This window comes from Talpa europaea, assembly GCF_964194135.1.
Source record: "Talpa europaea genome assembly, chromosome: 14".
NCBI classification, from domain to species: Eukaryota; Metazoa; Chordata; class Mammalia; order Eulipotyphla; family Talpidae; genus Talpa; species Talpa europaea.
The window spans coordinates 63664980-63691492 of NC_140082.1; the positions used below are offsets into that span (position 1 = coordinate 63664980).

Here is a 26513-nt window from a genome sequence, read left to right on the forward strand (position 1 = left end):
CATAATCTAAAATGAGCCCTGCTGCCTGTGTAGACCCCACCCACACTGAGGTCCGGCAGGCTTGTCGGTCGTGGATTCAGAGGACAACTGGGACCAGCTTCAGCAGGGCTAGGTGTTGTGTTACGGGGGGGCCTGCAGTAGAGCTGAGACACTGGTCCAAGCAGCTGGAGTGCAGGCTTTTGCTGGGAGCCCATCAGACTGGTCCACAGACTGCACATGTCACAGACCTTTCTCCCCACGGTATCAGGGGGTCACAGCACTGCAGACTGCTTCAGTGGGGCCAGGCACTCCTCTGAACAGTCCCAAACAGGAGCTGGGAGGGTTGGGGGTGGCTGCCACTATCAGAACCTGCCGGGCTGTCCTGGAGCTGCCACAGTACAAGCAAGGCCGTAGCCACTGGAGACGGACCTGGCAGGGGTGGGGGTGGCCCACAAGCTCTGTGTAGATCCAGCTGCCTGGGTGCTGAGGCTCCAGGGCCTCACCAAAGCCAGTCATGTCCCCACAGCTTGCAAGGGGGCTGTGGGACCTGTGTGACATAAAGACAAATTTTTAGTTTTCCCATTTAACAAATAGTGTACATTGGTTCACTTTGCTTTTAAATAAGTTTTACACAAAACCCCCCACATTTTTATCAATTAATTTTAAACGAATATTTTTTTAAGGATTTGTTTATTTATGCATACAAGAGCAGGGTACAGGCCAGAGGTGCGGTGGGTGAGAGGATTCACCAGAGACAGAGTGGAGAGCAGAACAGGCAGATGGACAGAAATACACTGCTGAGGGGAGTAGTGGGCAAGACAGGAGAGGTCTGCTGCGCCATGTGAGTCAGCTTCCTGGCAGGCTGAGGATGTGCTGCAGTGGCTGCAGATAGCTTCATAGTGCTGTGACTTACCCCCTTGTGCCACCAGGGAGGCCCTTAAATAATATTTTTTATTTGGACCTTTGCATCATGTTTCCATGGCCTGATATTTACCGTTCTTATAATTTACTCCTTAAGAAACTGACTAGATGATATATTAAAAATTTCAAGTTCTGTTCCTAAATGATGAAAGACCTTAGGTGGCTAGTTGCAAGCAGATTTCAAATAAAACTCAGGAAACTCTTAATTATCTGTGTGCTATCTGCTAAAAGTAAGATTATACACTTATTATATATTCACTTTCTTTTTGTAGATAAAGAGACATCTTGAGATGCTATGTAAGAATTTCAACCAGATAAAAGTCATATGGATCATCTTAGGTCAAATATTTGCGTTATCATTTTTATGTTCCTCAACTATTTTCCCAAATCCTTGCTTGCTGCCATTAACTACTGGCTCATTAAGTTTGCAAATGAAATAACATGTGATTGAGAAATACTGGAAAATTCTTCCTCAGACCACCACAAGCTAGCTGTGGAGTGAGGAAGCACTCCATGCTGGAGTCAGGAGCATAGCCATCCTCAAAAAGGGAAACTGTATTACAGTGATTGTTTTGTTTATTGATTTTTTTTAAATTGAAATGGAAAGAGATGCCATAACCATCTTTACTGTTGTAAACCTTCTGGAAACACTCCCGCGAATCCTGGGATTTGTGATTTTATCTTTTGGAAATGCTGCCTCTTTACTCCTGAACTGACCTCCCTCTCCCCCTGGTCTGCTCCTATTGTTCTATTTTGAAAATTGCTGTAAACCCTCATCTTCTCAGTCTGGGGGGTGGGGAGGGTGGTGTAAATGAGAGACCAAAAGAGGGAGTAGGGTATTAGGAAAGGCTTGAGTTGAGTCATGAAAGATGAGCATTTGCCATCGAGACAGGAAGGAAGCAATGGGTAAAATTTTAAATACTTCAAGGTTTATGAGAAGATTCGGAAAATATAACTCTCTATTTAATAAAATGTCATACATATGTCATGGGAAAGAACAATATACCCTGCCTCAAATACTCATCAGACCTCTGAAGTAGGGAGTTCTTGGGGCTGGGAGTAGGGAGAAGGAGAGAAGGAGCCACTGACTTTTTTTGAAAACCTCTATCTTGGTTTTCATATCTGCCAACTCTTCCTTTTCTTCTATTCTTGCAGCTTAATAAAACTAAATGCGGTAAACTCCCTTCTGAAAATACACTTTCAGCTCCTATAGTTCATAAATTTTATGTGTTAAAAGTTCTGTCCCTGAAAATTTTGCTTGTGTTTTAAATAGAAATTATAAAGAACATGCATGTGTCTCTGGGGAAACCTTTATATTTGTGTTCAGAAACTGAGTCCCCTTTTGTTTGACTGTGTTTTAAAATTTGTGTATTTTTGAAATTGAAAGCATTCTTTGAAGTAGACTAGAAGCCATCTAAAACTACTTCTACACAGACCAAGTGCTTTGTAAAAATCAGTAATTAGGGGGAGGAGGGCTGGGAAATGGATGGCTTCTTTTGTTATAGTGTGGAATTACACTGCTCTGAATGGGTTGTAAGTTTTCTTATGACTGTTCAATTTTGCCAATAAAAGGCAATGGTATGTTCATTATTTTCCCTTGTGTCTCAAATATCTTATCTGCTGCAACAATAAAAAGCTTCCAGTTCAGAAAATTTGAGGGAAAAATGTGAAATTTAAACATGTGCTATATAAAATAAATCTTTGAGGTATTTACTCTTATGCTTTGGTATTGAACAAATGTCAGGTTCTGGACCTAGAATCTGAACTAAATGATATAAGAATTTAGTTCTTAGGATATTTAAAAATTTAGTTTGTTTTTACAAAATATAGAGCAGTTCATTTTACTAGCTCACTAGATTTTTTTCTAAAAAGACTATAATATTATAAAAGCCTTTGTTTATATCAAAAGAAAAATTATGGAGTACATGTTTTAATTTAATGTCATGGGAAATATTTTTAAAGAACTACGGGGCCTTCCCGGTGGCACAGTGGTTTGAGAGCTGCTCTGTGAAGCTGTCCACAGCCTCTGCAGCGTGGGTTCAATTCCCGGCCGGCCAGGGAGAGACCCACACGATGCAGCAGACCTCTCCTGACTCGCCTGCTGCTCCCCTTCAGCACTGTTTTCGGTCCATCTGCCTGTTCTGCTCCCCGCTCTGTCTCTGGTGAATTCTCTCACCCTCTCGCACCTCTGACTGTACCCCAGTTCTTGTATAAATAAATAAAGTTTTTAAAAAAAGAACTACTGTAGGGCCTCCCCTGGTGGCGCAGCGGTTGAGCTCTGGGCCGAGAAGCCTCAGCTTCTGCAGTGCCGGTTTGATCCCTGGATGCGGGCAAGGGTCCCACATGGCGTGCAGACCTCTCTGCCACCCGCTGCGCCCCTCAGCAGTGTATTTCGTCAGTCTGCCTGTTCTGTTCCCAGTTCTGGCTCTGGTGAATTCTCTCACCCTCCCGCACTTCTGACTGTACCCAGTGCTTGTATAAATAAATAAATAAGTCTTTAAAAAACAAAACAAAACAAAACTACTGTAGCTTAAGTTTTAGAAAGAATTTTTTAATCTAATTGTTTTTATTGAAATAGTGCTATTAATGTGTCTCTAAAACTTTTTTTTTTTTTTTGGTGCAGTGTTTGTTCATTAGTTATTTAAACTACAGTTTCCTAAGAAAACTGTTTATAAAGACAATGCTTTGAAATATGCTTAAACTTTTATTTCTAGACTTTATTTCTTTTCTTTTAATTCTCAGTATAAAGAGCAATTCTTTGTAAATTTTCATTTGAACTCATATAGACATATTATCTGCTCGTTATTCACATATAAAAGAAAAAAATGAGAACTCTCTCAGTATCCATCATTGCTAGCAGTTATATCTGTCAAAAAATTTTTCTGCAATTGTTTTCTTTTTTTGAGATTCCAAAGTGTCTTTTTGTTTTATTTCGTTCATCTGTTTGTTTGTTTTCTCTATATAAATCCTGGGGTGTTTTATCTTTATCTGATTTACTTCACTGAGCATAATTTCCTCTAGGTCCATCTACATTGTTGCAAATGGCAGAATTTCATCATTTTTTAACTGAGTAGTATTTCATTAGGTGCATCTACCACATTTTTATGTTTGTCAATTAATGGGCATTTAGGTTGTTTCTAGTTCTTGGCTTCTGTAAATAGTGCTGCAGTTTACATGGAGGGTACATAAAAGGCTGCTCAAATTGGTGTTTTTATATTTTTCAAGTAAATACCAAGAAGTGAGAGAACTGAATCATATGAAATTTCTGTTTTTAACTTTTTTGAAAAATCTCCATACTGTTTTTCCGTAATGCCTCCACCACTTTGCATTCCCACCAACCATGGATGAGTTCCCTTCTCTCCACATCCACATCATGTTTCTTGTCTTTTGGATAATGGCCATTTCCAAAGGCGTGAGGTGATATCTTATTGTTAGTTTGATTTGCATTTCTCTGATAAGACTTGATGAACATCTTTTCATGTGCCTATTGGCCATCTGCATATCTTCTTTGGAAAAGTGTCTATGCAAATTCTCTGACGATTTTTCTTTAGATCAGGTTGGGTTTTGTTGTTGTTGTTGAATTTTATGAATTGTTTGTATATTTTGGATATTAACCCCTTGCCAGAGGTAGGATATGCAAATATCCTCTCCCATTTGGTAGGATGTCTTTTCGTTGATACAAGTTTCTTTTCCTGGGCAGCAGATTTTAATTTGAGGTAGCCCTTTTTGTTTATTTTGCTTTAGTATCCCTTGCATTGTAATCTAGTCCGCTAACACATCATTAAAGCTGATGTCAAAGAGTGTATTACCTATGTTTTCTTCTACGTATTTTATGGTTTCAGGTGTTACATCCAAGTCTTTAATCCATTTTGAATTAATTTTTATGTATGGGAAGGAATAAAAAAATTACATCTAGGAATCTCAGAGTTCTGTACAAAATAAGCCCAGAGACACACACCAAGGCATATGGAATAGAATTGAGAGTCCAGAAATGAATCCAATTAATATGGACAATTAATCTTAGACCAAGAAGCTGAGAATGCACATTGGAGAAAGAAAAGTCTCTTCAAAAAATGGTGTTGGGGAAAATGGATAGCCACATAAAAAAGAATGAAACTAGACCACTATTTAACACCTTATAAAATTCAACTCAAAGTGGATTAATGACTTAAATGTAAAATATGAGACCATAAAATATATAAACTAGAAAATGCAGAAGAAAACACTGACAAAACACTATATGACATTGGCTTCAGTGATATATTTGGGAACTTGACTCCAAATGGCAAGGGAAACAAACACAAAAATAATTTAATTTTTTTGTGTTTTGGGATTACATCTAACTAAATGTTTGTGCACAGCAAAAGTAACTGCTATAACAACAACTGAGTAGAGAAAATATTTATACATCACATGGCCAGGAAGGGGCTAAGGTCTACATAGGACTGTGCAACTCAAGTTAAATAATGGGCAGAAGAACTAGACATTTATAGACACTTCTCCAAAGAAGACATGTGACCAACAGGCACATTAAAAAAAAATGGTCATCATCATTTATTATCAGAGGAATGCAAGTCAAAACCACAATGAGATATCTCCCTCCTGAAACTGGCTCACATCAAAAAGTCCAGTAAAAATAAGTGTTGGTGAGGGTGTGGAGTAAAGGAAATTCTTGTACACTGCTAGTGGGAATGTAGACTTTTCCAGTCCCTGTGGGAAAAAGTATGAAGGTTTCTGAAAATATTAAAAATAGATCTAGCTTACACACCAGCCGTCTTATTGCTAAGTATCTATCCTAAGGATTCAAGAACACTGATTGGAAGTGATATATGCACTCTTATAGTCATTATAGTACTATTTACAATATCCAAATTAGGGAACAACTTAAATGCTGAATGACAAATGGGTAGACTGAGAAGATGTGTACACATGAGCTATAAAAAAGATGAAATTTGCCATTTATGACAACATGGATAAACCTGGAGATTATGCTAAGCAAAATAAATCAAAAGGAGAAAGACAAACACCAGATAATGACACTCTTATGTGAAATGTAGAATAACTAAACAAAGTAACAGGAAGCCAAAACCAAAGAGACCCTAGAAATCTTACTGTAGAATTGAAGCCATCAGAGTGGGAGGATAGAAGGTGGGCAGGGGACCGGTGGACCATAGTGGAGGGTTATGGGTATTTTGGTGGTGGGTGTGTTGTGGTAACATACATCTGAAAAGGTGGGAACCTAATCCCCTGAATCACACAATGTGGTAAACCATTGTTACCTCAATAAAAATAATATAATTTTTAAAAATCCTTTATTGTAAAGTGATATAGATTGAGAGATAACATTGATATTTGTGAAAATATGAAAAGGAAAAGAAAGAGTAAAAGAGAAATAAAAGGGAAGGAGAGAAATGTGCGGACTCTCATTCATTCATTCATTTGTAAATATTTGTTTTTGCCAATATATCAGCCTTCTGTCCTTTCAAGCAGAGATGGTCAAACAAATCCTTATGCTCTTCTGATGTCATTCCAGCTATTGGACTAGATTTAAAAAATGAAGACCCAAAAGGTGAGCTAGAATGAAAAGAAGAAACATAAAGATATGAGCAAGGACATACAAAGATTGGATGCCTAAGGAAAAGAGCTATGGAAAATTAACTTCATGACACAGAAGTATATCCATCGCTCATCTTTCGCCCCTAAAAGTATACCTAATTTGTTTCTGGAATCTTCTCTGACCTTGTTCTGGATAATGATTCTGTGGTACATTGAGGATCTCACCTATGCAACTGAACATCAATCAGAAAAGCAGTTATTAGTGTCTTCCACGTGCCAGGCATTGCGCTAGGCACAGAAATACAGTTGTAAATGAAACACCATCACGTGCCTCTACGGATTTTACCCTCTGGTGGTGTGTGGTGTCACATAAATGGGAAAATAATGATCTGCTGTGATGCTTTCTGCTAAAGAGATATTTAAACGTCAACTCAGTTGAGGGATAGGAAAAGTCTTCTGGCAGAGAAAACAACCAAGTTAACATTTTCCCTTTTTAGCTCTTTCTTTTACAAATTCCATCAGAATAAACCTGTTTTGGAAAAACCTTTTATTTACTTCATAGCTCAGAAAAAAAAAGTAAATTTTGGTTTGATTCAAAAGTTAGTGAATCAGATCTGTGTGACCTGATTTTTCACTTGTGAATTATTTCAGGTGAAGTTCTGACTACACTTCTAAAAATGTGTTAAAATTCATGCCTCTTCCCCCACCAATTCCTACCCATTTAAAAATGTTTAAAGTTTCAAAAATAAACATTGGATCTTTTGTCCTGTATTTTTACCACTCATTCTATACATAAATATATGCAGGCAGTACCCTATTGCAGCTTAACATAAAACAGATGCTCTTAAAAAATTAAACTAGTATGTATTTAAAATACATCTAGAGCATTTCTTTTTTTATTTTTAAACTGCAGTTTTATTGGACCTTTAGAGGAAAATTGCCAAATCATGATAGGTTGCACTGGATTTCATATAAGAGCTGTTTGCAGCGGTGGAAGAGTCTCAAAGGAATGAGTGCTTTTTCATACTTCATGCGCTTTCATATAAACCTGATTTAGGGAAATTCATTGCTGCTGCTTTTTCCTTTGCAGAAACTTTACGAGTCAGCATCCATTTGTAGTCACTAGTCCTTCACAAGTCTGTAGTGACTTCTACCTTCTTGATGGACTTTGTTCTGTTTTGTTAAGTTTACATCTCTGGCCCTAATTGCTCTACAGAACTCCAGTTGCTCATTGTTATTCTCATCTCATCGCTGGAATATCTAATAGGCCATTTCAAATTTAACATAACTGAAACTGCATCCCTGGACTTCCACCCAACTCCCTGGAACCAAACCTGTTCTTTTCACAGTCGTTCTCATCTTAATAAGTGGCAACTAGAATCTTCTACTTGCTCACACCAGACTAGAGCATTATCCCGACTCCTTTCACTCCCCACAAACAGTCCATTGGTGTATCTTATTGGTGGTACCACCCATTTATTTCTCCCCACTTCTCTTACCAACATCCAAGCCACCATTATTTCTCATCAAGGCTATTGCACTGGATTTCTAACAGTGTCCTCTGCTTCCACCCTTGTCTTTCTATAGCCCATTCTCTACAGAATATCCAGAGAGAGGCTTTCAATCTGGAAATCAGATTCATTCACTCCTTTGCTCATAATCAACCCAATTACTTTTCTTTTTCTTATTTGGGATTAAAATATATGGCTGTAAATACCTATATGAGCTAAATACCTCTCTGATTTCATATCTTATCCTTCTTCTGTTTACTCTGATTGGGTCATATTGGCCTTCTGGCTGTTACTCTGCATTTCAAGACGTCCTGTCTCCGGGACTTTACACTTGTTCTTTCGCCATCATTCCTTCAAGTCTCTGTTTACACGTCACTTTATCCCAAGGAGCCTTCCTCTGTACTTTTTTCTCTAGCCTTTAACCTTATCTCTTTGTTATTTATCCATCTGTGACTTTTCTTTTTATTATTGATTACCTCTTCTCTGTCTCCCTTACTAGAACTGAAGCGCAATGAAACTCCACAAAGGCAGGAACTTTGGCTTTTTCTTCACTGCTCTGTCTCCATCACCTGCCTGAGACATGCTGTGTGACTTAGAATCAGGACGCAGATTTTCTGATTCTAAATTCGGTGTACTCTTCAGGTTTTTGTGTGTCCTTACATAGGTTTTCCATTCCTTGAGTGTTGTGATTGCATATTTTTCTTTTGCCCTGCCCCCCTCCCCTGTAAGGTATAGAACTGTGCTGGACATGCGTTAATGGTCAAGCACTGTCGCTTGACTGAATGACTTCATGTGCTCCTTGTGGCCTGTCATCCACAGGGGTCGCAAAGTCACTCAAGGTGAGGGCCTCCCTGGTGGCGCAGTGGTTGAGCGCTGGGTTGTGAAGCTGCCCACAGCCTCTACAGCACCTGCTCGATCCCCGGCCACTGGGCGAGGGTCTCACATGGCGCGCAGACCTCTCCTGCAGCCCGCTGCTCCCCTTAGCAGTGTACTTAATCGGTCTGCCTGTTCTGCCCTCTGCTCTGACTGTGGTGAATTCTCTCACCCTCCTGCGCTTCTGACTGTACCAGTGCTTATATAAACAAATAAATAAATCTTTAAAAAAAAAAGTCACTCAAGGTGAACTTCACTCTGTAGGAATAAAAGACAGGCTGCTGTTACTCATTGGATACACAGTCGTATTTGGAAATTACAAGCAGTTTGCTTGAATGAAGAATACAATATGGTCCGAGCCTATTTCCATTAAATAGATCATTTGTATTCTAAAATTTGAAAACTCCATGTAACTCTAACTTTGGGAGAGTGAATTAGACTGAAAAATATAGGTCCTGGTTTAGTCTGAGACTTAAATTTTTTTGACAGGTTGCTGGTATTTCTGCACTTAACCTTCCAATATTTTTAAGGAAGGTATGTCCCAGATATCTTCATTTGCAAATGAAAAGGCATCCATGCTTAGCTTGGATCTTTCCAAAGCAACTTCTAAAAGGCTCCATTTTATGTTGATTGTGTTATCTTGTCTATGAAGTTTCTTAAGTGAGTTTTGTAATCCTGATGGTCTCCCTTTGTTTCCACAGGTGATTTGTAATTCATTCACCATCTGTAATGCAGAGATGCAGGAAGTCGGTGTTGGCCTCTATCCTAGGTATGGTGGATGGCATTTCATTTACTGCACGAAACATGTTTAATTCCCACCCAGCTCCCCAGCCTTTTGGAGATAGTTAGAAAGACTGTTGCAGCCGCTAGCTCAAGAGCCAAACTTGAAACCTAGTGACAAACAAGAAAATGGAAACCGTTAAATTTAAGGGAGATAATTTTATAACTCCACATTATATGTTGTGCTTTTAACAAAGAGGCAGACCTCAGACTTAATTATTGTCCTCAAGAATTTAAGGGTAAGAAGTTGGGGATTGTAGGTGCTAGTAAACCATCAGGCTGAGATTTGATTCTTCCCCTGTCCCTACCTTGATCTTAATCCCCAACCTCCTGGACCAAAGCACAGGAGTATTTTACTAGACTCACTGCATTGAAACCAGGAGAATTTATTTTGTCTTTAGGGTTAGCATGTTCCATGCTTCAGGAAGCAAGAGAACATTCAGGATTGGCCCTCTGGCAAGCTGTCTCCATCTATCACTAAGGCGTCCTTTGATGTTGAACTCCCAGGCTGAGCTGCCACAAGCATTCCAGAGGCTCTTTTGTTTCATTTTTTTTTTTTTCATGCCTTTGGAGAACCAATACAAACATAGCCTTTCTTATATTAATTGCTTATCTGAGAATTCAGTTTCTTTTTTATTTCTCACAAATGTTATAAACTGTAAGTCTATTGAGATTGGTCTGCAAGAAGTAAATAATATGAGTTCAGACCATTTGGTTCAAATTCAGGCACACTTAGTAGCTGTAGGTCCCTGGACAAGGCATTTGACTTCCATGTATCAGTTTTTTCATCTATAAATGGCTCTCATAAGATTATTGTAGTAATTAGGGCCTCTCTGGTGGTGTAGGGGTTAAAGTCTCAGCACCATCAGGCCAGCCACTGTGGCATGAGTTCTATCCCCAGCCAGGGAGCTGACCCACATGGCGCAGCAGACCTCTCCTGTCTTGCATGCTGCTCCCCTAGCAATATATTGCAGTAGATCCGCTTGTTCTGCTCCCCCCTCTGTCTCTGATGAATCCTCTCACCCCCTGCACCTTTGGCCTACACCTCAGTTTTTGTTTGCATAAATAAATAAAAATAAATCTTTAGAAAAAAGATTATTGTAATAATTAAATTCAATAAATGGATTCAAGTTCTAAAAAGGTGTTTTCTATCTAGTAAATGCTCAGAAATATTGTATTTATTATTAAATATGGTAGCAGTTTAAATCCATTCCTTTTCCCAAATGGTAAAAGAAAAAGTGCTTCCAAAGTAAGAAAATAACTGGGCCCTGGTGAGGATACACAAGGATTTAGTTATCGTTAGCAAGGTAATTTCAGCATTCTATTTTAGAGGAAGTATACCTAATTATTCTTCAATGTAGCAGTGGATGTTTTTGCAGAGGTGACAATTCCACCAAAGTAGCTCAACAAATGAGATTCTGTGTGGGAAAGGTCGGTGATTATTGCTGCATCCCTTTATATCAGGGCTCATTTCTTTGCAAAGCAGATTTGTTCCCCATCTTCATGTTATATTGCCTTATTGGCTGGTAACTGCAACAACTACCTCCCCATCCCCACCCCACCCCCAATAAGGCCTCAGGAAATGTTTTTATTAACAAACCTCCTTAATTAACCTCTATCTTAGGGAACATTTTTCGTTCTATGAAGTGAGCTAGTGACATTTCTGTGATTGCCCCTAGAGGATTCAATCCCTAGCCTTCACCCGCCTCCTCCTTCCAAATTAAAGTGTCCTTTGTCCACTGTACTCATTAAATTTAGATGGACATTTGACTCCATCTGCTGAGCCATGACGACGGTCTCTCTTTTCTTTTTCTCTCCTCCAGTATGTCTTTGCTCAATCACAGCTGTGACCCCAACTGCTCAATCGTATTCAATGGCCCCCACCTCCTACTGCGTGCAGTCCGAGACATTGAGGCAGGAGATGAGGTAAGGAACTTACTTCCCACTACCTGGCTTCTATTTCCATTAGAGACTTTCGCAGCATGGCTGCTCCCTAAGACCACTTGAGCCAGAGGGCGAAGAAGATATGTAGCCTCTACCAGCCACTAATTTACCCATCATTACTTCTGTGAGATTATAGATGGACTGACTGGTTTTTTAATCACCATTTTTTCTGGATGCTAACAGTTCCTGCTGTGTATGTGAGAGAGGAGTGTGTGCATGGCAGAGTGTATTGTGCCCGTGGTGGTTCAGCAGCCTCTCACATCCCCACAAGTGGTCATTCTTCCCGGGCAGCTTGTGAATGAGATCCCCAGGGTCTCCTTGCTCCTAAGGCCTCTAATCACATTTTGAAGTTGACTCATTTTTACCTTTGTGTTAAGAGAGCAAGCAGATTTTACTCTTTGTGCTTGTCACTGGACCTCTACAAACTTAGCATTTCTGGGTGATGATTGAAGCAAAGATGTGAAGGGAATAGAGGACAATGAAGTATGACCTCCAGCAGTGAACTGGCTTTGAGTCCTCTCATTTTGCAGACTGCCAGGCTAGCTCCCTTTTATGGGGAATCTTCTTGGAAGTCCGGGGTCTCCCCAGGCAGCTGCAGATGGTCAGCTCCATGGCTGCTGTGCCCGAGCCCGTGCAAGGCAGACACAGTTACTACTCATGTTGAATTCTGGATTATAGATATTTACGCTTTTAGAACCCAGTTTCTTTCTACCTTCCAATTTAATAAAGTGCATATTTATTGCAAGGAAAACAGAGTATCATAAGCTTTTATTGTGTTTATGCAGCAGTCCGACAATAAAACCTAAACTCAGAGATGCCATATATTATGTAGACAGGGATTTGGCTTTGATAAAACTCCCTCCAACATGATTTTCAACTGAATAAGCTGTCTCTTGTACAGTCATTTATTGAATTTTCAGTTTTTAGGACCCGTGTACTAGGTATACTGGGATATCTGTCAATAATATGGAGAATTTAGTTATTTTTTTCCTAGAGCCATTTGTGACTTTAAGGCAGGTAAGAAGAATCACTAATCATTTGCAGCAACATTACTTTGGGAACTGAGGGATTTCTGTTGTTCTTGCTGCTGCTACTGATGTTCTTGCTCCTGCTACTTACTGCTGCTGATGGTGTTGTTTTACTTAAAATAAATAGTGTACTTAAGCAAATAGGAAGACTATTAAAAATGGTTGGAATTATTAGAAACAATAAAGAATTTTCTTATATTGTTTTATAGGCTTGGCTGCCAATTCTTGATTGGTTTTCATTTAATTGAAAAATCATCATTTGATGTTTATTTGACTGTTTTCATAACCCTCTCTTTCCACCTCTGCAACAACACGTAATGATTCCTCTTACCTTGCACAAAATAGTTCTGCTGAGCATCAGGATTCAGATATGTTTCCTAGAGTATTTATCAAAGTAACGTCAAAGGGAGAATTGTCACATAAGTCCTGCTTATATCATCTTGTTCAGAAAATGAAAATTTCTCACCCCATTGTCCATGTCATGGTGTGTGACATTTCTCTGCTCTGTTATCTTCCATCTAAGAGCACCGTTTCTACCCAACTCATCAGGCCCTTTCAAATATCATCTCTTCTATAAAGCTTTTTCTGGTTTCCCATATTAAAGGTCTTTCCCTCTGCAACCTCCTTTAAAGTGGTAATTAATATTTCTTTCCATATTTATTCTGATTCTTTAGGTGACTTCTCTGTCTAGCTATGAGCTTCATGAGGACAGACAACTGTGGCTGATTTCTGTATCTCCTTTAAGTGCCTAGCACTTTGCCTTGCACTGAGAAGGCATTCAGTAACTCTTGCACAAGCTCTTACTGAGCTTACTGTAAAGATTGCAGGTTTCTCACTGGGGATACTACTGGCATTCCAGATGGAAAAATCATTCACTGTATGGGGCTATTGCAGCGCTGTGGAGTGATGGTGTCCCTAGTCCTTGCTGGGTTGACGTCTGTAGCCTTTCCAAGCACCTTAAATATGTCTTATACATTTAAAACTGACTCCTTAAGGCATAGTTTAAGAAAGGAAGAACCATGAGAAAAGATAATTAGAGGTTCATTGAGGGGTGTAATTCCTTTTCATTGTGCAAATATTTGTTTTAGTTAAACTGGATTGGGTAATACACTTAGAAATTTTGATAATTTCATGGCATCAATTTTGCATGCTTGCTTTCTTATTTATTAAGACAATAAAATCCCAAGTTCTAACACATTTTTCTTTGAGATGTTAGTACCAGAGTGTAGTCTTCCTTAGGCAAGTCTGCATTGTCTCTGTCATATAGGAGATCCTAGTACATATTTGTTGAGTAAATGAGTGAGAATTTCTAAAGATAAAAACAATGGTGGAATAGAATCTTAGAACCATTTAGAAACTACGACTAGTCCTCACGTATGTCTCACAAGTACCAGAAAGTAACATGAAAGCTAGTTGACTGCTAGTAGAGATGGGAACATTCAGACCTCAGACTAGGAGAGCTGGAAGACTGCATAGGGTTCCACAGGGACAAAGGTTACTGTGGAGGGGAGAAGGAGGATGGTTCATGGGTGATGTGGTAGGGAAAATATGGGGACTCAATGATATCAGAAAAAAAATAATAAAGGAAGTGACAATGGAAAGTTGCTAACCTTTGTTTCTCTTTACACAAAGCTTCCTTTGGATCATTTCCCATCAAATCACCAACCTTTATAGAAGTTCAGAGCAGGGTGCCCCTAGTAGTGGTAAAGAACAGTTAAGGACATTTTCCAGAGAAGTGACTGCCAGACCTTAAAGGGTCCGTAGTTAAAGCTGACTGACACACAGAAAGACATTCTAGACAAAGACACAGAGGCCAGAGACAAAACGGTGAATTCAAGGAATAGAAGCAGTTCACGTGAATAGACTGAAGAATTCCAGTGTGACCAGTGGATGAGGGGTGTGCAGGGATCAGGCCAGCAAACTCATGGGGGCCTTAGTAAGAACTCAGTTCATCTCAAGTTCCCATAACAGTGTCTGGTATGTAGGAAACACATAGTAAATATTTATGAAAGGGAGGGGGCAGTGGGGTGTCATTGAAAGGTTTAAGCAAAGGATTGGGTTTTTGGTATGCGGGCAAGGTTGGGAGAGTGAGGGTCAGGCTGATATGGTAATCCAAGCAAGAGTCGACAATAGTGGCCTGATGGCAGATGGAATTCAGTTGTAGGCTCATGATGGGTGATGTGAAGTATATAATATTTAGAAGCTAAAACAAATGGGATTTGATAATTGAATAGCTTTAAGAGTGTGACAAAGAGAAGAAACAAGAAAAACACCAAGGTTTAATTCTAAAAAGAAATGATATTTTTCTATCTATTTTTAAAATTCAGAATCAGGGCCTCCCTGGTGGCACAGCGGGATATGTGCAGCGGTGTGAAGCTGTCCACACCCTCTGCAGCACGGGTTCGATCCCTGGCCAGCCAGGCAGCAACCCACATGGCACAGCAGACCTCTCCTGTCATTCCCGCTGCTCCCCTCAGCAGTGTATTTCGGTTGTCTGCCTGTTCTACTCCCCGCTGGTGAATCCTCTCACCCCCCATACCTCTGGCCTGTACCCCGGTTCTTGTATAAAAATAAATCTTTAAAAAAAATTCAGAATTAGAACTAGTTATAATTGTGTCACTGTAATTCCAGATGAAAATGAAGTTTAATTTTAATATTGCTTTATTATCCAGTCAATTGTGCATAATGAAAATATTAGCCATCATAGAATAGGGGTTCATTTTGCCCTGAAATTTTCAAGTAAGCAATATATTCAATATCCAGCAAATCTCTTTCATGTTATTACTCTAACATTGCAAATGATTTGCTATATTTCCCATAAGAACTCTACTAAAATGACAAAACAATGGTCAGTGGCATTAATATTTTAATGTAATTTTGTCCTATTCCATTAAGGCATCCACTGTTCAATAGCAAAGTGTCATAGAAATGTTCCCACTAAATGAGCCCTACATTTAGTGAACAGATTCTCCATCAAAATTGGCAAGTTAATGAATCTTTAATAAAGTTTTAAATTTTTGACTGATAAAGTCTAGCATGATTGCCAGATAGTCCTCTGGATTTCCCCCCCAAAACATATGAATAAGACTTTTTTAGCTATTAAGAGCTATAGCTTTGGGCCTCCCCTGTGGGCTCAGCGGTTGAGCACTGGGCTGCGAAGCTGCCCGCAGCCTCTGCAGCACCTGCTCGATCCTGGCCACCAGCGAGGGTCCCACGTGGCAAGCAGACCTCTCCTGCTGCCCGCTGCTCCCCTCAGCAGTGTATTTCGTCAGTCTGCCTATTCTGTTCCCCGCTCTGGCTCTGGTGAATTCTCTCACCCTCCCGCGCCTCTGACTGTACCCAGTGCTTGTATAAATAAATAAATAAATCTTTAAAAAAAAAAAAAGAGTGATAGCTTTGATACCGTGCATTTTACAAACCTCAAAGGCATGGAAAAAGTCACAAAGGGGAGAATGGGACAATTTTCATTGGGAGATGCATATTTGGCCAAGCTTGAAGGAAGAGGATGTTCTGAGTAAGTTGAGAGTAGAGCAGAGAACATTGGCTAGCTAAGGCTGCTGTGTCCTGTACACATTGGTGTGGGGTACATTTTTTTTAGAGGAGTCTTGATGTATATAAGTATGAAGATTGTAGGGTGTAGGGAGAGATGCTGAGACTAAAGTGGCAGACAAGGGTCAGTTGGGGAAATCTGTGTGCCTTTATCCGATGGGGAATGAAAAACCATAAAAAATCTTCATGGAGAGAAATGTCATGATCAGATGTGATTTTTAAAAAATATCTCATTTATTTATTTATTTATTTATTTATTTTTAAAGATTTATTTATTTATATAAGAACTGCAGTACAGGCCAGATGCACGGGAGGGTGAGAGGATTCACCAGAGACAGAGCGGGGAACAGAACAGGCAGACTGACTGAAATACACTGTTGAGGAGAGCAGCAGGCCAGACAGGAGAGCCTGGCTGGCCAGGAATCAAACGGGCGCTACAGAGGCTGTGGACAGCACTGCGCTCAACCCACTGCATGACCAGGGAAGTCCCAGATGTGATTTTTTAAAAAAAGATTTATCTATTTATGCATACAAGAACTGGGGTGCAGGCCAGAGGTGCGGGGTGTGAGAGGATTCACCAGAGACAGAATGGGGAACAGAACAGGCAGACCGACTGAAATACACTGCTGAGGGGAGCAGCAGGAGAAACAGGAGAGGTCTGCCGCGCCATGTGGGCAGCTCCCTGGCCGGCCGGGGATGGAACTTCTGCTGCAGAGGCTGTGGATAGCCTCACAGTGCTGTGCTTAACCCCTTGTGCCACCAGGGAGGTCCCAGATGTGATTTTTAAGATTTCTTGAAAGCTGTTTAGAAGATAAAGGGAAGACTGAAGTCAGCAGGGAGGCTAGTTAGAAAACCGTTGCATAGTCGGGGTAATGGTTGCAGCAGTTACAGGTTACCGAGGGAGACTATAAGAGTCTATTTATTGGGGTAAATGAAACAACTAGTCTCCTGTTGCCCATTCACTGCCTGGCATGAGCACTCAAGAGTTTGGCCCTTGTAATCAAGTCTTGGTTTAGTCAAGCTTATTTCTCTGGTACGGCAAGCCCTGAATTCGTTAGCATCACCTGGGGCACATTGTAATCCCCCAATAATTACTTCCTATTGATCTGCTCTAGTCGCTGGGGCTGTTGATGGAAAGCCATTGGGCTGAATTAAGAATTAGGGTCTTAGAGTTTAACCCAAGAGGGAGCATAGAGATCAGCTCATTTTATCAACTCTCTTTGTATAAGAAAACTGGGGCTGAGATCTTGATAATACAAGATGAATGTGTGACTGTCCAAACTCACTAATAGGCTATTTCTAAAAGTGAGCTTCAAAATTGGATATTGCGAATTTGGAACATAATGTGCTCTATACACCCAAGTAACTGCCTAATCTGATGGCCCTTTGCATCTCAATGGCAACCCTGGCTTCAGGTCACAAAATGAAAGATTTAGGAAATGAAAAAGTGACTGTGATCTCAGCTGAAGGAACCCAGTTGTCACAGAACATTGTTTAGCATGGGCTTAAGTATTCGAGTTTGATGGTGCTGCAGCAGCTCCTTTAAGAGGCTAGTCTCACTTACAGCCCCCTGGGAGCAGTTGTGTCTTGAATCTAGAGATGTGGGCGCAAACCTGAGATGCATCTATGCTGCCTTTCCTGTCTCATGCTGCCTTGCTGGGTGAAAGCCCAGCACACGGCAGATGTGAATAATATCACTCTCTACATTTCTTAGAGCAGGTGCTTTTGGCTTTTTGTGGAGTGGTATATATAGAGTCTGCCAGACAGATCAGACTGTAGTCTCTGTCACCCTGGTGATGGCCAGGCTGGATTTGACATCTCTGGCTGTCCAGCCAAGGCCTCTTTATCCACTGATGGCCTTAGGGAGATCTCGCACATGAGGCTGCATTTTTATGTCAAAAAGGCCAGTCTTTTCTGCCCCACTGTGCTTTCAAACAAGTAAGATCATGCTTGTAGATATGAAATGCTTTCTTTTGAGACTAAGAAAACCACATACTCCATGTGTTTTTGCTTTAGGGAGTTTTGTCATCTTCAATGGATAATCCTGCCTTCTTCCTTGCCTGCAATTTCCCATTCTTCAACCTCCACACATAGCCCCATAATTACTTTCTACATGTAAAAGCAAATAAAGAAGTAATTTCCTCAGGATGTTACAACTGAATGTATGTTACAGAGAAGTAAAAAGCTAGAGAAGAATGAGGGACTTTGGAGTCCTGGGGTAGAGTGTGAATCAGATTACTGTTTTAAGTAGGGTGGTTAGGCAAATGTCAATGAGAAAGTGAGATTTGGGGGCCTCCCTGGTGGCACAGCCGGTTGAGCGCCGTGCTATGAAGCTGTCTGCAGCCTCAACAGTGCGGGTTCGATCCCGGCCAGCCAGGGAGATTCCCACATGGTGCCACAGACCTCTCCTGTCTTGCCCGCTGCTCCCCTCAGCAGTGTATTTTGTCAGCCTGACTGTTCTGCTCCCCACTCTGTCACTGGTGAATCCTCTCACCCTCCTGCGCCTCTGGCCTGTAACCCCAGCTCCTTGTATTAAAAAAAAAAAAGAAAGTGAGATTTGACTAAAACACAAAAGGGAGTAGAGAGAGGGCCCATTGTTGGTCTGGGGGAAAGGCAGAAGAAACAGCCAGTTCATAGACCTTGATGGGGGGAGTGTGTGTGAAGACAGAGGAGAGTAGGCTGTCTGGAGCAGTCGGAAGGAAGAGAGAGAAGATGAGATTAGAGAGGAAACAGGTCTGAATTACATGACACCACTGCCTGTCTCCCTACTTGTGATGAAGGACCAATTTGTTTTGTATTTTTCTAATCTATTATAGAGTGATATTATTGTAATATTTAATGAAAATAAATTACTGGAAAAACATGAAACTTAAAAAACATAGAAGTAAAACCCACTGTTTTATTATTGATTAATATAAACTTCCTCTATCAAATTGCTATAGAAGTTTCTGGACATTGCCTTTGCATTTCTTTACTCATTTTATCATAGACTAAACCCACACCTTGGACTTTAACAGCTCTCCAGGAACGACACTTTGAGTTGAACTGTGTAAGTCCATTGCAGGGACTTGATCTTTAATCTAAGCAAAAGTGAAAGCCTCTAGAGCATTTTGAACAGAGGGAAGATTTAATCCAACCTGAGTAGAAGAGTGGAGTGCAGGGACTCAGGGGGGAAGCAGGAGACCAGTTTTGAGACTTGCAAGAGATGATGCTGACGCAGATCAGGATGGTAATGTTGGAAAAGATAGAAAGTGGTTGGTTCTACATATATTTTTAAGGTTGAGACTGCAGAATTTTCTGGTGGATTGAAGGGGTATGAGAATTCAAGGACAAGTGAGGATTCAGTGTGGATAACAAAGAAGTTTAATTACTGTTGGCTGAGATTGGGCAGCTCTGACTGAGATGGAGCAGGTTAGGAGGGGATTGGCAGTTCTATTTTGTACGTTTTGAATTAGACTTCAATGCATAAGAGATCTAGGCACAATGTGCCTGAAGACCTTAGGGCTAAAGAGAAACCTGAGGAGTCCCTGAAATGCCCTCTCATCCGTGATCATTCAGCATCTCAGGGAAGGCCCAGTAACTGTATTTGAAAGGATTCAAGGAAATTCGCTTTTTGGTCTTACTTTTTTATTGAGGTAACATTAGTTTACAACACCACATATGATTTATGTTACCCCACCCATCACCAGAGCACCCATAATTTTCCACCATTGTCCTTTCCCTCCTCCCATTGTTCCCCATCCTCCACCTTCCCCATCCCTTATCCTCATTTATATAGTCAGATTTCTAGGATCTACTTAAGAGCCTCCATCAATGACTGCCTTCTGAGGATATAGTCTCCACATTTTGAAATCATTCTGCTTTTATAAATCTAGCCACAAATAAGAGAACTGTCTATTAATTCAAAGATACTAAATTTGATTGACCCTGAATTCTATGAGGCAACTGTAGAATTGATTAAGACTTAGGAACAATTTGGCTACATGATCTGCCACGCATTTGATTGCCAGGGTTAATTAATATAACTTCTCTCATTGCCTGTGATTATAGTATTTATCACTGAATTTTATTAATACTCAACATAAGATAGCTTTTGGTATTTTGATATCTAATGAATGAAAGGCATGGCACAAAAGTGTATAGTGGCCACAAGCCCATTTCTTTAAAATAAATGATACACTTAATTTCACCACATAACAAAGACCAGATGATAATACATTAAAATTTTTATATTTGACTGGTTGGATAGAGGTATCTTGTATCTTGCGTTTTGGTGTATTATACACGTTTTGGTGTATAATAGAAATGTTTTACACTTATAATTGGCAATAGCAATAACTGTTACAGAAAACAAGCACGTGGGATTGCCTTTTGACCTCTTCCTTCCCTTTGACTTCTACAGCTCACCATTTGCTATCTGGATATGCTGATGACCAGTGAGGAGCGCCGGAAGCAGCTAAGGGACCAATACTGTTTTGACTGTGACTGTTTCCGTTGCCAAACTCAGGACAAGGTATGTTGTATGAAACACATTTGGAATACCTCCAGGAAATACTGCAATAATCTTTCAGAGATCTCTACTTTCACTTCATTTATCTGTGGTAGCAAATAAAGGTGGACACAATTGTGCATTGTACTGCATGTATTTTGTTTCCTGGAACTTTTATTATCCACCAAGCACAAGAGATATAATCTCAGACAAGCACCCATGAAGTTAGAGTCTAGAAATAATGCAGGCATCAAATAAGTAATTAAAGGATAGTAGGGCCCAGATTACTAATCTCCACAAAGATATCTCTGAAGCCAATGTCATGGACTATTTTGCCTATATTTACATCAATGTATTTTGTAGTTTCAGTTCTTAGATCCATGTCTTTAATCTATTGTGAGTAAATTTTTCTGTGAATTGTAAGATCATGATCTAGTTTCATTCTTTTGCATGTGACTGTCCACCCTTTGTTGAAGAGACTTTCCTTTCCCCAGTGTATACTTTGGTTCCTTTGTGGTAGATCAAATGGCCATAGTTGTGTGGGTTGATTTCTGGGCTCTCAATTCTATTTCATTGGTCGCTGTGTCTGCTTTTATTACAGTACCATGCTGTTTTTATTACTATAGGTTTTTTAGTATAGTTTGAGGACTAGCAATGTGATACCACCATTCTTCCTTTTATTTTGGTCAGAATTTTTTTGGCTACTTGGGGGTCTTTTGTTCTACTGAAGTTCTGTGCACTCCAGTGATGTTTGTTCATTTGTTTTAGTTCAGTGAAAAATGCAGTTAGAGCCTTGATAGGGATTTCATGAAATCTGTACATTGCTTTGGGGATGATGACCATTTTAACAATTATTCCAATCCATCAGCAGGACATGTCTTTCTATTATTTTGTGACTTCTATTTTTTTTTCAGTTTTGAAGTAATCTTTTTTTAAATTAAATTTTATTTTATATAATTCTTACATCACTTTTCATTTTTGCACAATATATGCATTTTCATCTTGGTTATAGTCCCCATACAATTCCTACCCCCCTTGTTTTGATCCTACTCCCTCCTCCTCCCCGGCCCAGTAGAGTGTCTCTGGTTTATAGTTGCTTGTTGATTTTGATTTTTGCTATTACTCAGCAATCAAAAAAGATAAACTCATGCCATTTGCAGCAACATGGATGGAACTGGAAGGGATCATGCTAGCGAAATAAGCCAGAAAGAAAAAGAAAAATACTGGATGGTCTCACTCATAGCAGGAATTTAGAAAACTTAAATAAGGGACCAGGAAAAAGACTAATTATAATAAGGGCTTCTATTTTTTTTAACAGTCTCATTGTGTAGGTCCTTTACCCCCTTTGTTTACTCCTAGATATTTAATTCTTCTTAATGTGATTATCAATATGGTTTCTTGATATCTGTTTCTTCTAGCTCATTGTTTGCATATAGAAATTCAGCTGATTTTGTAAATTCATCTTGTACCCTGCCATTTACTATATTGATTCATTTTTTCAATTAGTTTTTCATGGAATCTTTAGGGTTTTCTATGTGCATTATAAGGTCTTCTGAAAAAAATTGATAGTTTCACTTCTTCATTAATTTGGATTCCTTTTTTTTGTCCTTCTCTTGCCTAATTGCTCTAGCTAGGACTTCCTATACTATGTTGAATAGTAGTGGTGAGAGTAGGCATCCTTATTTGTACCAGATCTTAGAGGAAAAGCTTTCAGTCTTTCATTGTTCAGTCTGATGTTGGCTGTGGGTTTCTTATCTATCACATTTATCGTGCTTAGTTATGTTCCCTCTATCTCCATTTTTTCCATTTTTTTAATCATTAATGGATGTTTAATCCTGTCAAATGCTTTCTCTGCATTTATTGATATGATCTTATAATTTTGATCTTTCCTTTTGATGATGTGGTGAATCACATTGATCTTTAGATATTGAACAATCTTGTGTCCCTGGAATAAATCCTACTCCACTGTACTGTATAATCCTTTTGATGCATTTTTAAATTCATTTTGCTAAGATTTTGTTGAGAATTTTTGCATCTATGTTCATCAATGATATTAATGTGTAATTATCTTTTATTGTCATGTCTTTGTCTGATTTTGATATCCCAGTGATATTGATCTCACGGAATGTATTTGGAAGCTTTCCCTCTTTTTCATTTTTTGAAGGATTTGAAAAGGACAGGTATTAGTTTGTTTTTGAAGGTTTTATAGAACTTGCTAGTAAAACCACATTGGCCTGGGCTTTTGTCTTTGGGGAGACTTCAATTACTGTTTCAATTTCTTTGTGATAGCTCTGTTCAGGTTTTCTGTTTTTTTTTTTTTCCTGATTCAGTCTCTGGTGATTATAGATTTCTGAGAATTTGTCCATTTCATCTAAGTTATTCAATTATCTGACTTATAGATGTTTATAGTAATCTTCTTCTCTGTATTTCTAAAATATCTGTTGTAACTTCTTTTTCATTTCTGATTAGATTTATTAGAGTTTTCTCCCTTTTTTTTTTAGTGAATCTAGCTAAAGTTTTGTCTATTTTTTTCCCCTAAAAACCCAGCTCTTGGTTTCATTTATCATTTGGATTATCTTTTTTATTTCTATTTCATTTATTTCTGCTCTAATTTTTATTATTTCCATTCTTCTACTGGCATTCAGGTTTGTTTATTCTTCATTTTCTAGTAGTTAAAAGGGAGAGGTAAGGTTTTTTATTTGAGCTTTTTCATGTTTCTTGATTTTGGCCTATATTGCTATATATTTCCCTTGTAGTGCTGTCTTTGCTGTGTCCCATAAATTCTGAAGTTATGTCTTCATTTTCATTCATCTCCAGGTATTTTTTTAATTTCTTCTTTGATTTTCTTATTTATCTAATTGCTGTTCAGTAATGTGTTGTTTAATCACCGTGTATTAGAGGTACTTTTTTTTTTGGATGATTTCTTCTTTGATACCATTGTGATCAGAGAATATACTTGATATGATTTCATTCTTCATGAATTTATTGACATTTTCTTTGTGACCCAACATGTGAATTGTCCTTGAGAATGTTCCATGTGTGCTTGAGAGGAATGTGCACTCAGATTTTTTGGGTTTTGGTCTGTTAAACCTATATAGTCTAATTTTTGTTTAAGGCTGTTGTTTTCATATTAATTTTCTCTCTAGTTGATCTGTCCATTGGTGAAAGAGGGGTGTTAAAGTCTCAGATTTGCTAATAGTTGCCTTATGTATTTTGATACTCCTTTGTTAGGTGTATATTGATGAGCATTATATATTGATGAGCATTATATATTTCTGATATTTTGTTCCCTTAATCATTTTATAGTGTCCATCTCTGTGTCTCATCATCTTAAGTAACTGAAAGTCTATTTTATCTGATATAAATATGGCTGTCTGGATTGTTTTCAAATTATTTTTTTTATTATTCTTCAACTCTATATCTTTGGAGCTCAGATGGATCTCTTGGATACAGCAGGAAGTTGGGTTTTGTTTTCTGATTCAATTCAGCCACTCTGCCTTTTGATTGATGAATTCAGTCCATTTACATTTAGGGTGATCATTGATATATGAGGATGTGTTATTGCCATATTATCTGTTAGTTTTTATTTCTTTAAAATGTATTCTGTGCTTCTGTAACAGTGAATGGAGATCAATTATCTAGTAACTTTTACTATGAAAAGGAGGAAGAACCACTATCAATGCCATGAAGATGAATGAACTTTTATTATTTTGAACCTTTCTCATTTTGAAGCTGTTTACTTTTAGTTTATACATAATCAGGTTATCTGATGAAATATTACTTTTGAAGTGGTTCATATTTATATAAACTCTTTTCTAATCATTATCTCATTTGAACTCTAATTTATTATTAGGGAACAGAACTCAGGAAGGTTCAAAAATATGCCTCTGGGACAGAATGAAGGAAAAAGTGGCAGTACCAAGTCTTAAACTCAGATCTTTGACTAAGTCTGGTACTCCTTCCACTATGCTACAATTCTATAACTACCTGGATTTCTAGTCCCAGCATCAGTGCTTTCACTGCATGAGAAAGGTCCATGAGCACTTCTATTGATGCAGGTGTTAGTCAACATGATTAGTTTTTCTAAGAGCTTTTAGAAAGAAGTGAATTCATGGAAAAAGCTCTCAAGATTCAATCCACTTTGGTGTTATTCTTTTGCACTTCACATACATGCCTTGAGTGATTGCCTGGGTTTCTTCCCCAGCCTATAATCCTGAATGGCAAGCAACAAGCTAGCTTTCTAACCACATCATTTGTTGGGAATGGGTAGGATTTTGGATAGTGACTCTTACGTGCCATCTATATGACAGGTATTCAAAAATTTCTTGAACAAATGGCTATATTTTATTAAAATTAGAGTCATGTGTACTTCTGGCTTATTATTATAGTTGAAGTCTTGGCTACAATCATATATTAGGAAAGGTTTTGATAATAAATAACAGATAACCTAATTAAAACTAGGTGTGGTGTGTTTGTTTCAAAAATTTTGGAGAAGCAGACCAAGATCAGAGCAAATCCTTATAGATCTCTTCCTAGACCTCTTCACAGACCCAGATTCCTTAGTTTTCTTTCTTAGCCACCCACGTACGTGTCTTTTGTCCTCATTGTCACTGTGGCCTCCACCCCAGGCAGTGTGTATTCCAAACTCTAAGCTGAATAAAGGAGTAATAAAATGCAAAGAATAAAGAAAAACCCTCCCAAAGATTTCCACTTTAATCTTATTTTTCAGAATGGTGTCACATGACTGCCTTTAACTATAGAACAGCAAGGAAACTGCATTTTAGTTTCAGCCTTTATACTAGAGGAAGATAAGGAGAAGTAGACTGCAATGACTTTTGAGTGATCTACGGTGTCTACCATATTCATTGAGACCATTTTCTTTCCTCCTTTGAGCTAAAGGTTTATTTAATATTGCATGAGGATTTGCCAGAGAAAGAAAAGCAACAAGATTAATGTGCATGAAAAGAGATTTATTATTAAAGATTTGGTTCATATGACAGTCCCAAGATCTGCATCCACCAAGCAGGTGACTCAAGAGAGCTCATGGTTTATGTTGTAGTCATAAAGCTGGCAGACTTAAGGGCCAGAAAGAGCCTGTGTTTCAATTTGAGAACAATGATATGAAAAACTTGATGTCCCAGCTTGAAGGCAGTCAGGCAGGAAGAGTTCCTTCCCTTTTTTTTTTAAGATTTATTTTATTTATTTTATTTTATTTTATTTTTTATATTACCCATACAATTACAACCCCCTTATTTTGACACCTATCCCTCCTCTCCACGCCCCTCACCCCCCATAGAGCGTCTCTGGTTCATAGTTGTTTGTTGATTTTGATATTTTCTTTTTTATAGTTATTCTTTTTCCTAGTCCCTTATTTAGGTTTTCTAGATTCCTGCTATGAGTGAGACCATCCGGTATTTTTCTTTTTCTTTCTGGCTTATTTCGCTGAGCATGATCCCTTCCAGCTCCATCCATGTTGCTGCAAATTGCATGTGTTTATCTTTTTTGAATGCTGAGTAATATTCCATGGTTACCCAAAGGACACAGAGACATCAATTCCAATGAGCACCTGCACCCCTATGTTTATAGCAGCACTATTTACAATAGCTAAGCTTTGGAAACAACCCAAATGCCCAAAAATAGATGATTGGACCTCCCTCTTTCTTATGATAGGATCAGCTTTTTTGTTCCATTCAGGTCTTCAACTTACTAGGTTGAGGCCCAAACCTACATTAGAGAGGACAATCTTCTTTACTCAATCCATTGAGTTAATATGTTAATATTATCATCAAATGTTAATATCATCAACAAATGTTAATATCATCCCAAAACTCCCTCATATACACACCCTGAATAATATTTGATCAAATATCTGGACCACCCTGT

At 38.8% G+C, this 26513-nt stretch overlaps 1 protein-coding gene across 2 annotated transcripts in view; it reads left to right on the plus strand.

Annotated features, from left to right (window-relative positions):
- Positions 1-26513, plus strand: part of SMYD3 (SET and MYND domain containing 3) — a gene marked incomplete at its 3' end in the record, with an annotated part of 742797 nt that overhangs the window by 578111 nt on the left and 138173 nt on the right. Inside the window, exons 6-8 of one of the 2 annotated variants that reach the window (XM_084254008.1) lie at positions 9542-9609; positions 11444-11546; positions 20544-20654. In XM_084254008.1, the coding sequence (XP_084110134.1) occupies positions 9542-9609; positions 11444-11546; positions 20544-20654 (282 nt within the window). The remainder of the gene's footprint in view (positions 1-9541; positions 9610-11443; positions 11547-20543; positions 20655-26513) is intronic. The other variant, XM_084254009.1, reaches the window with a different exon arrangement.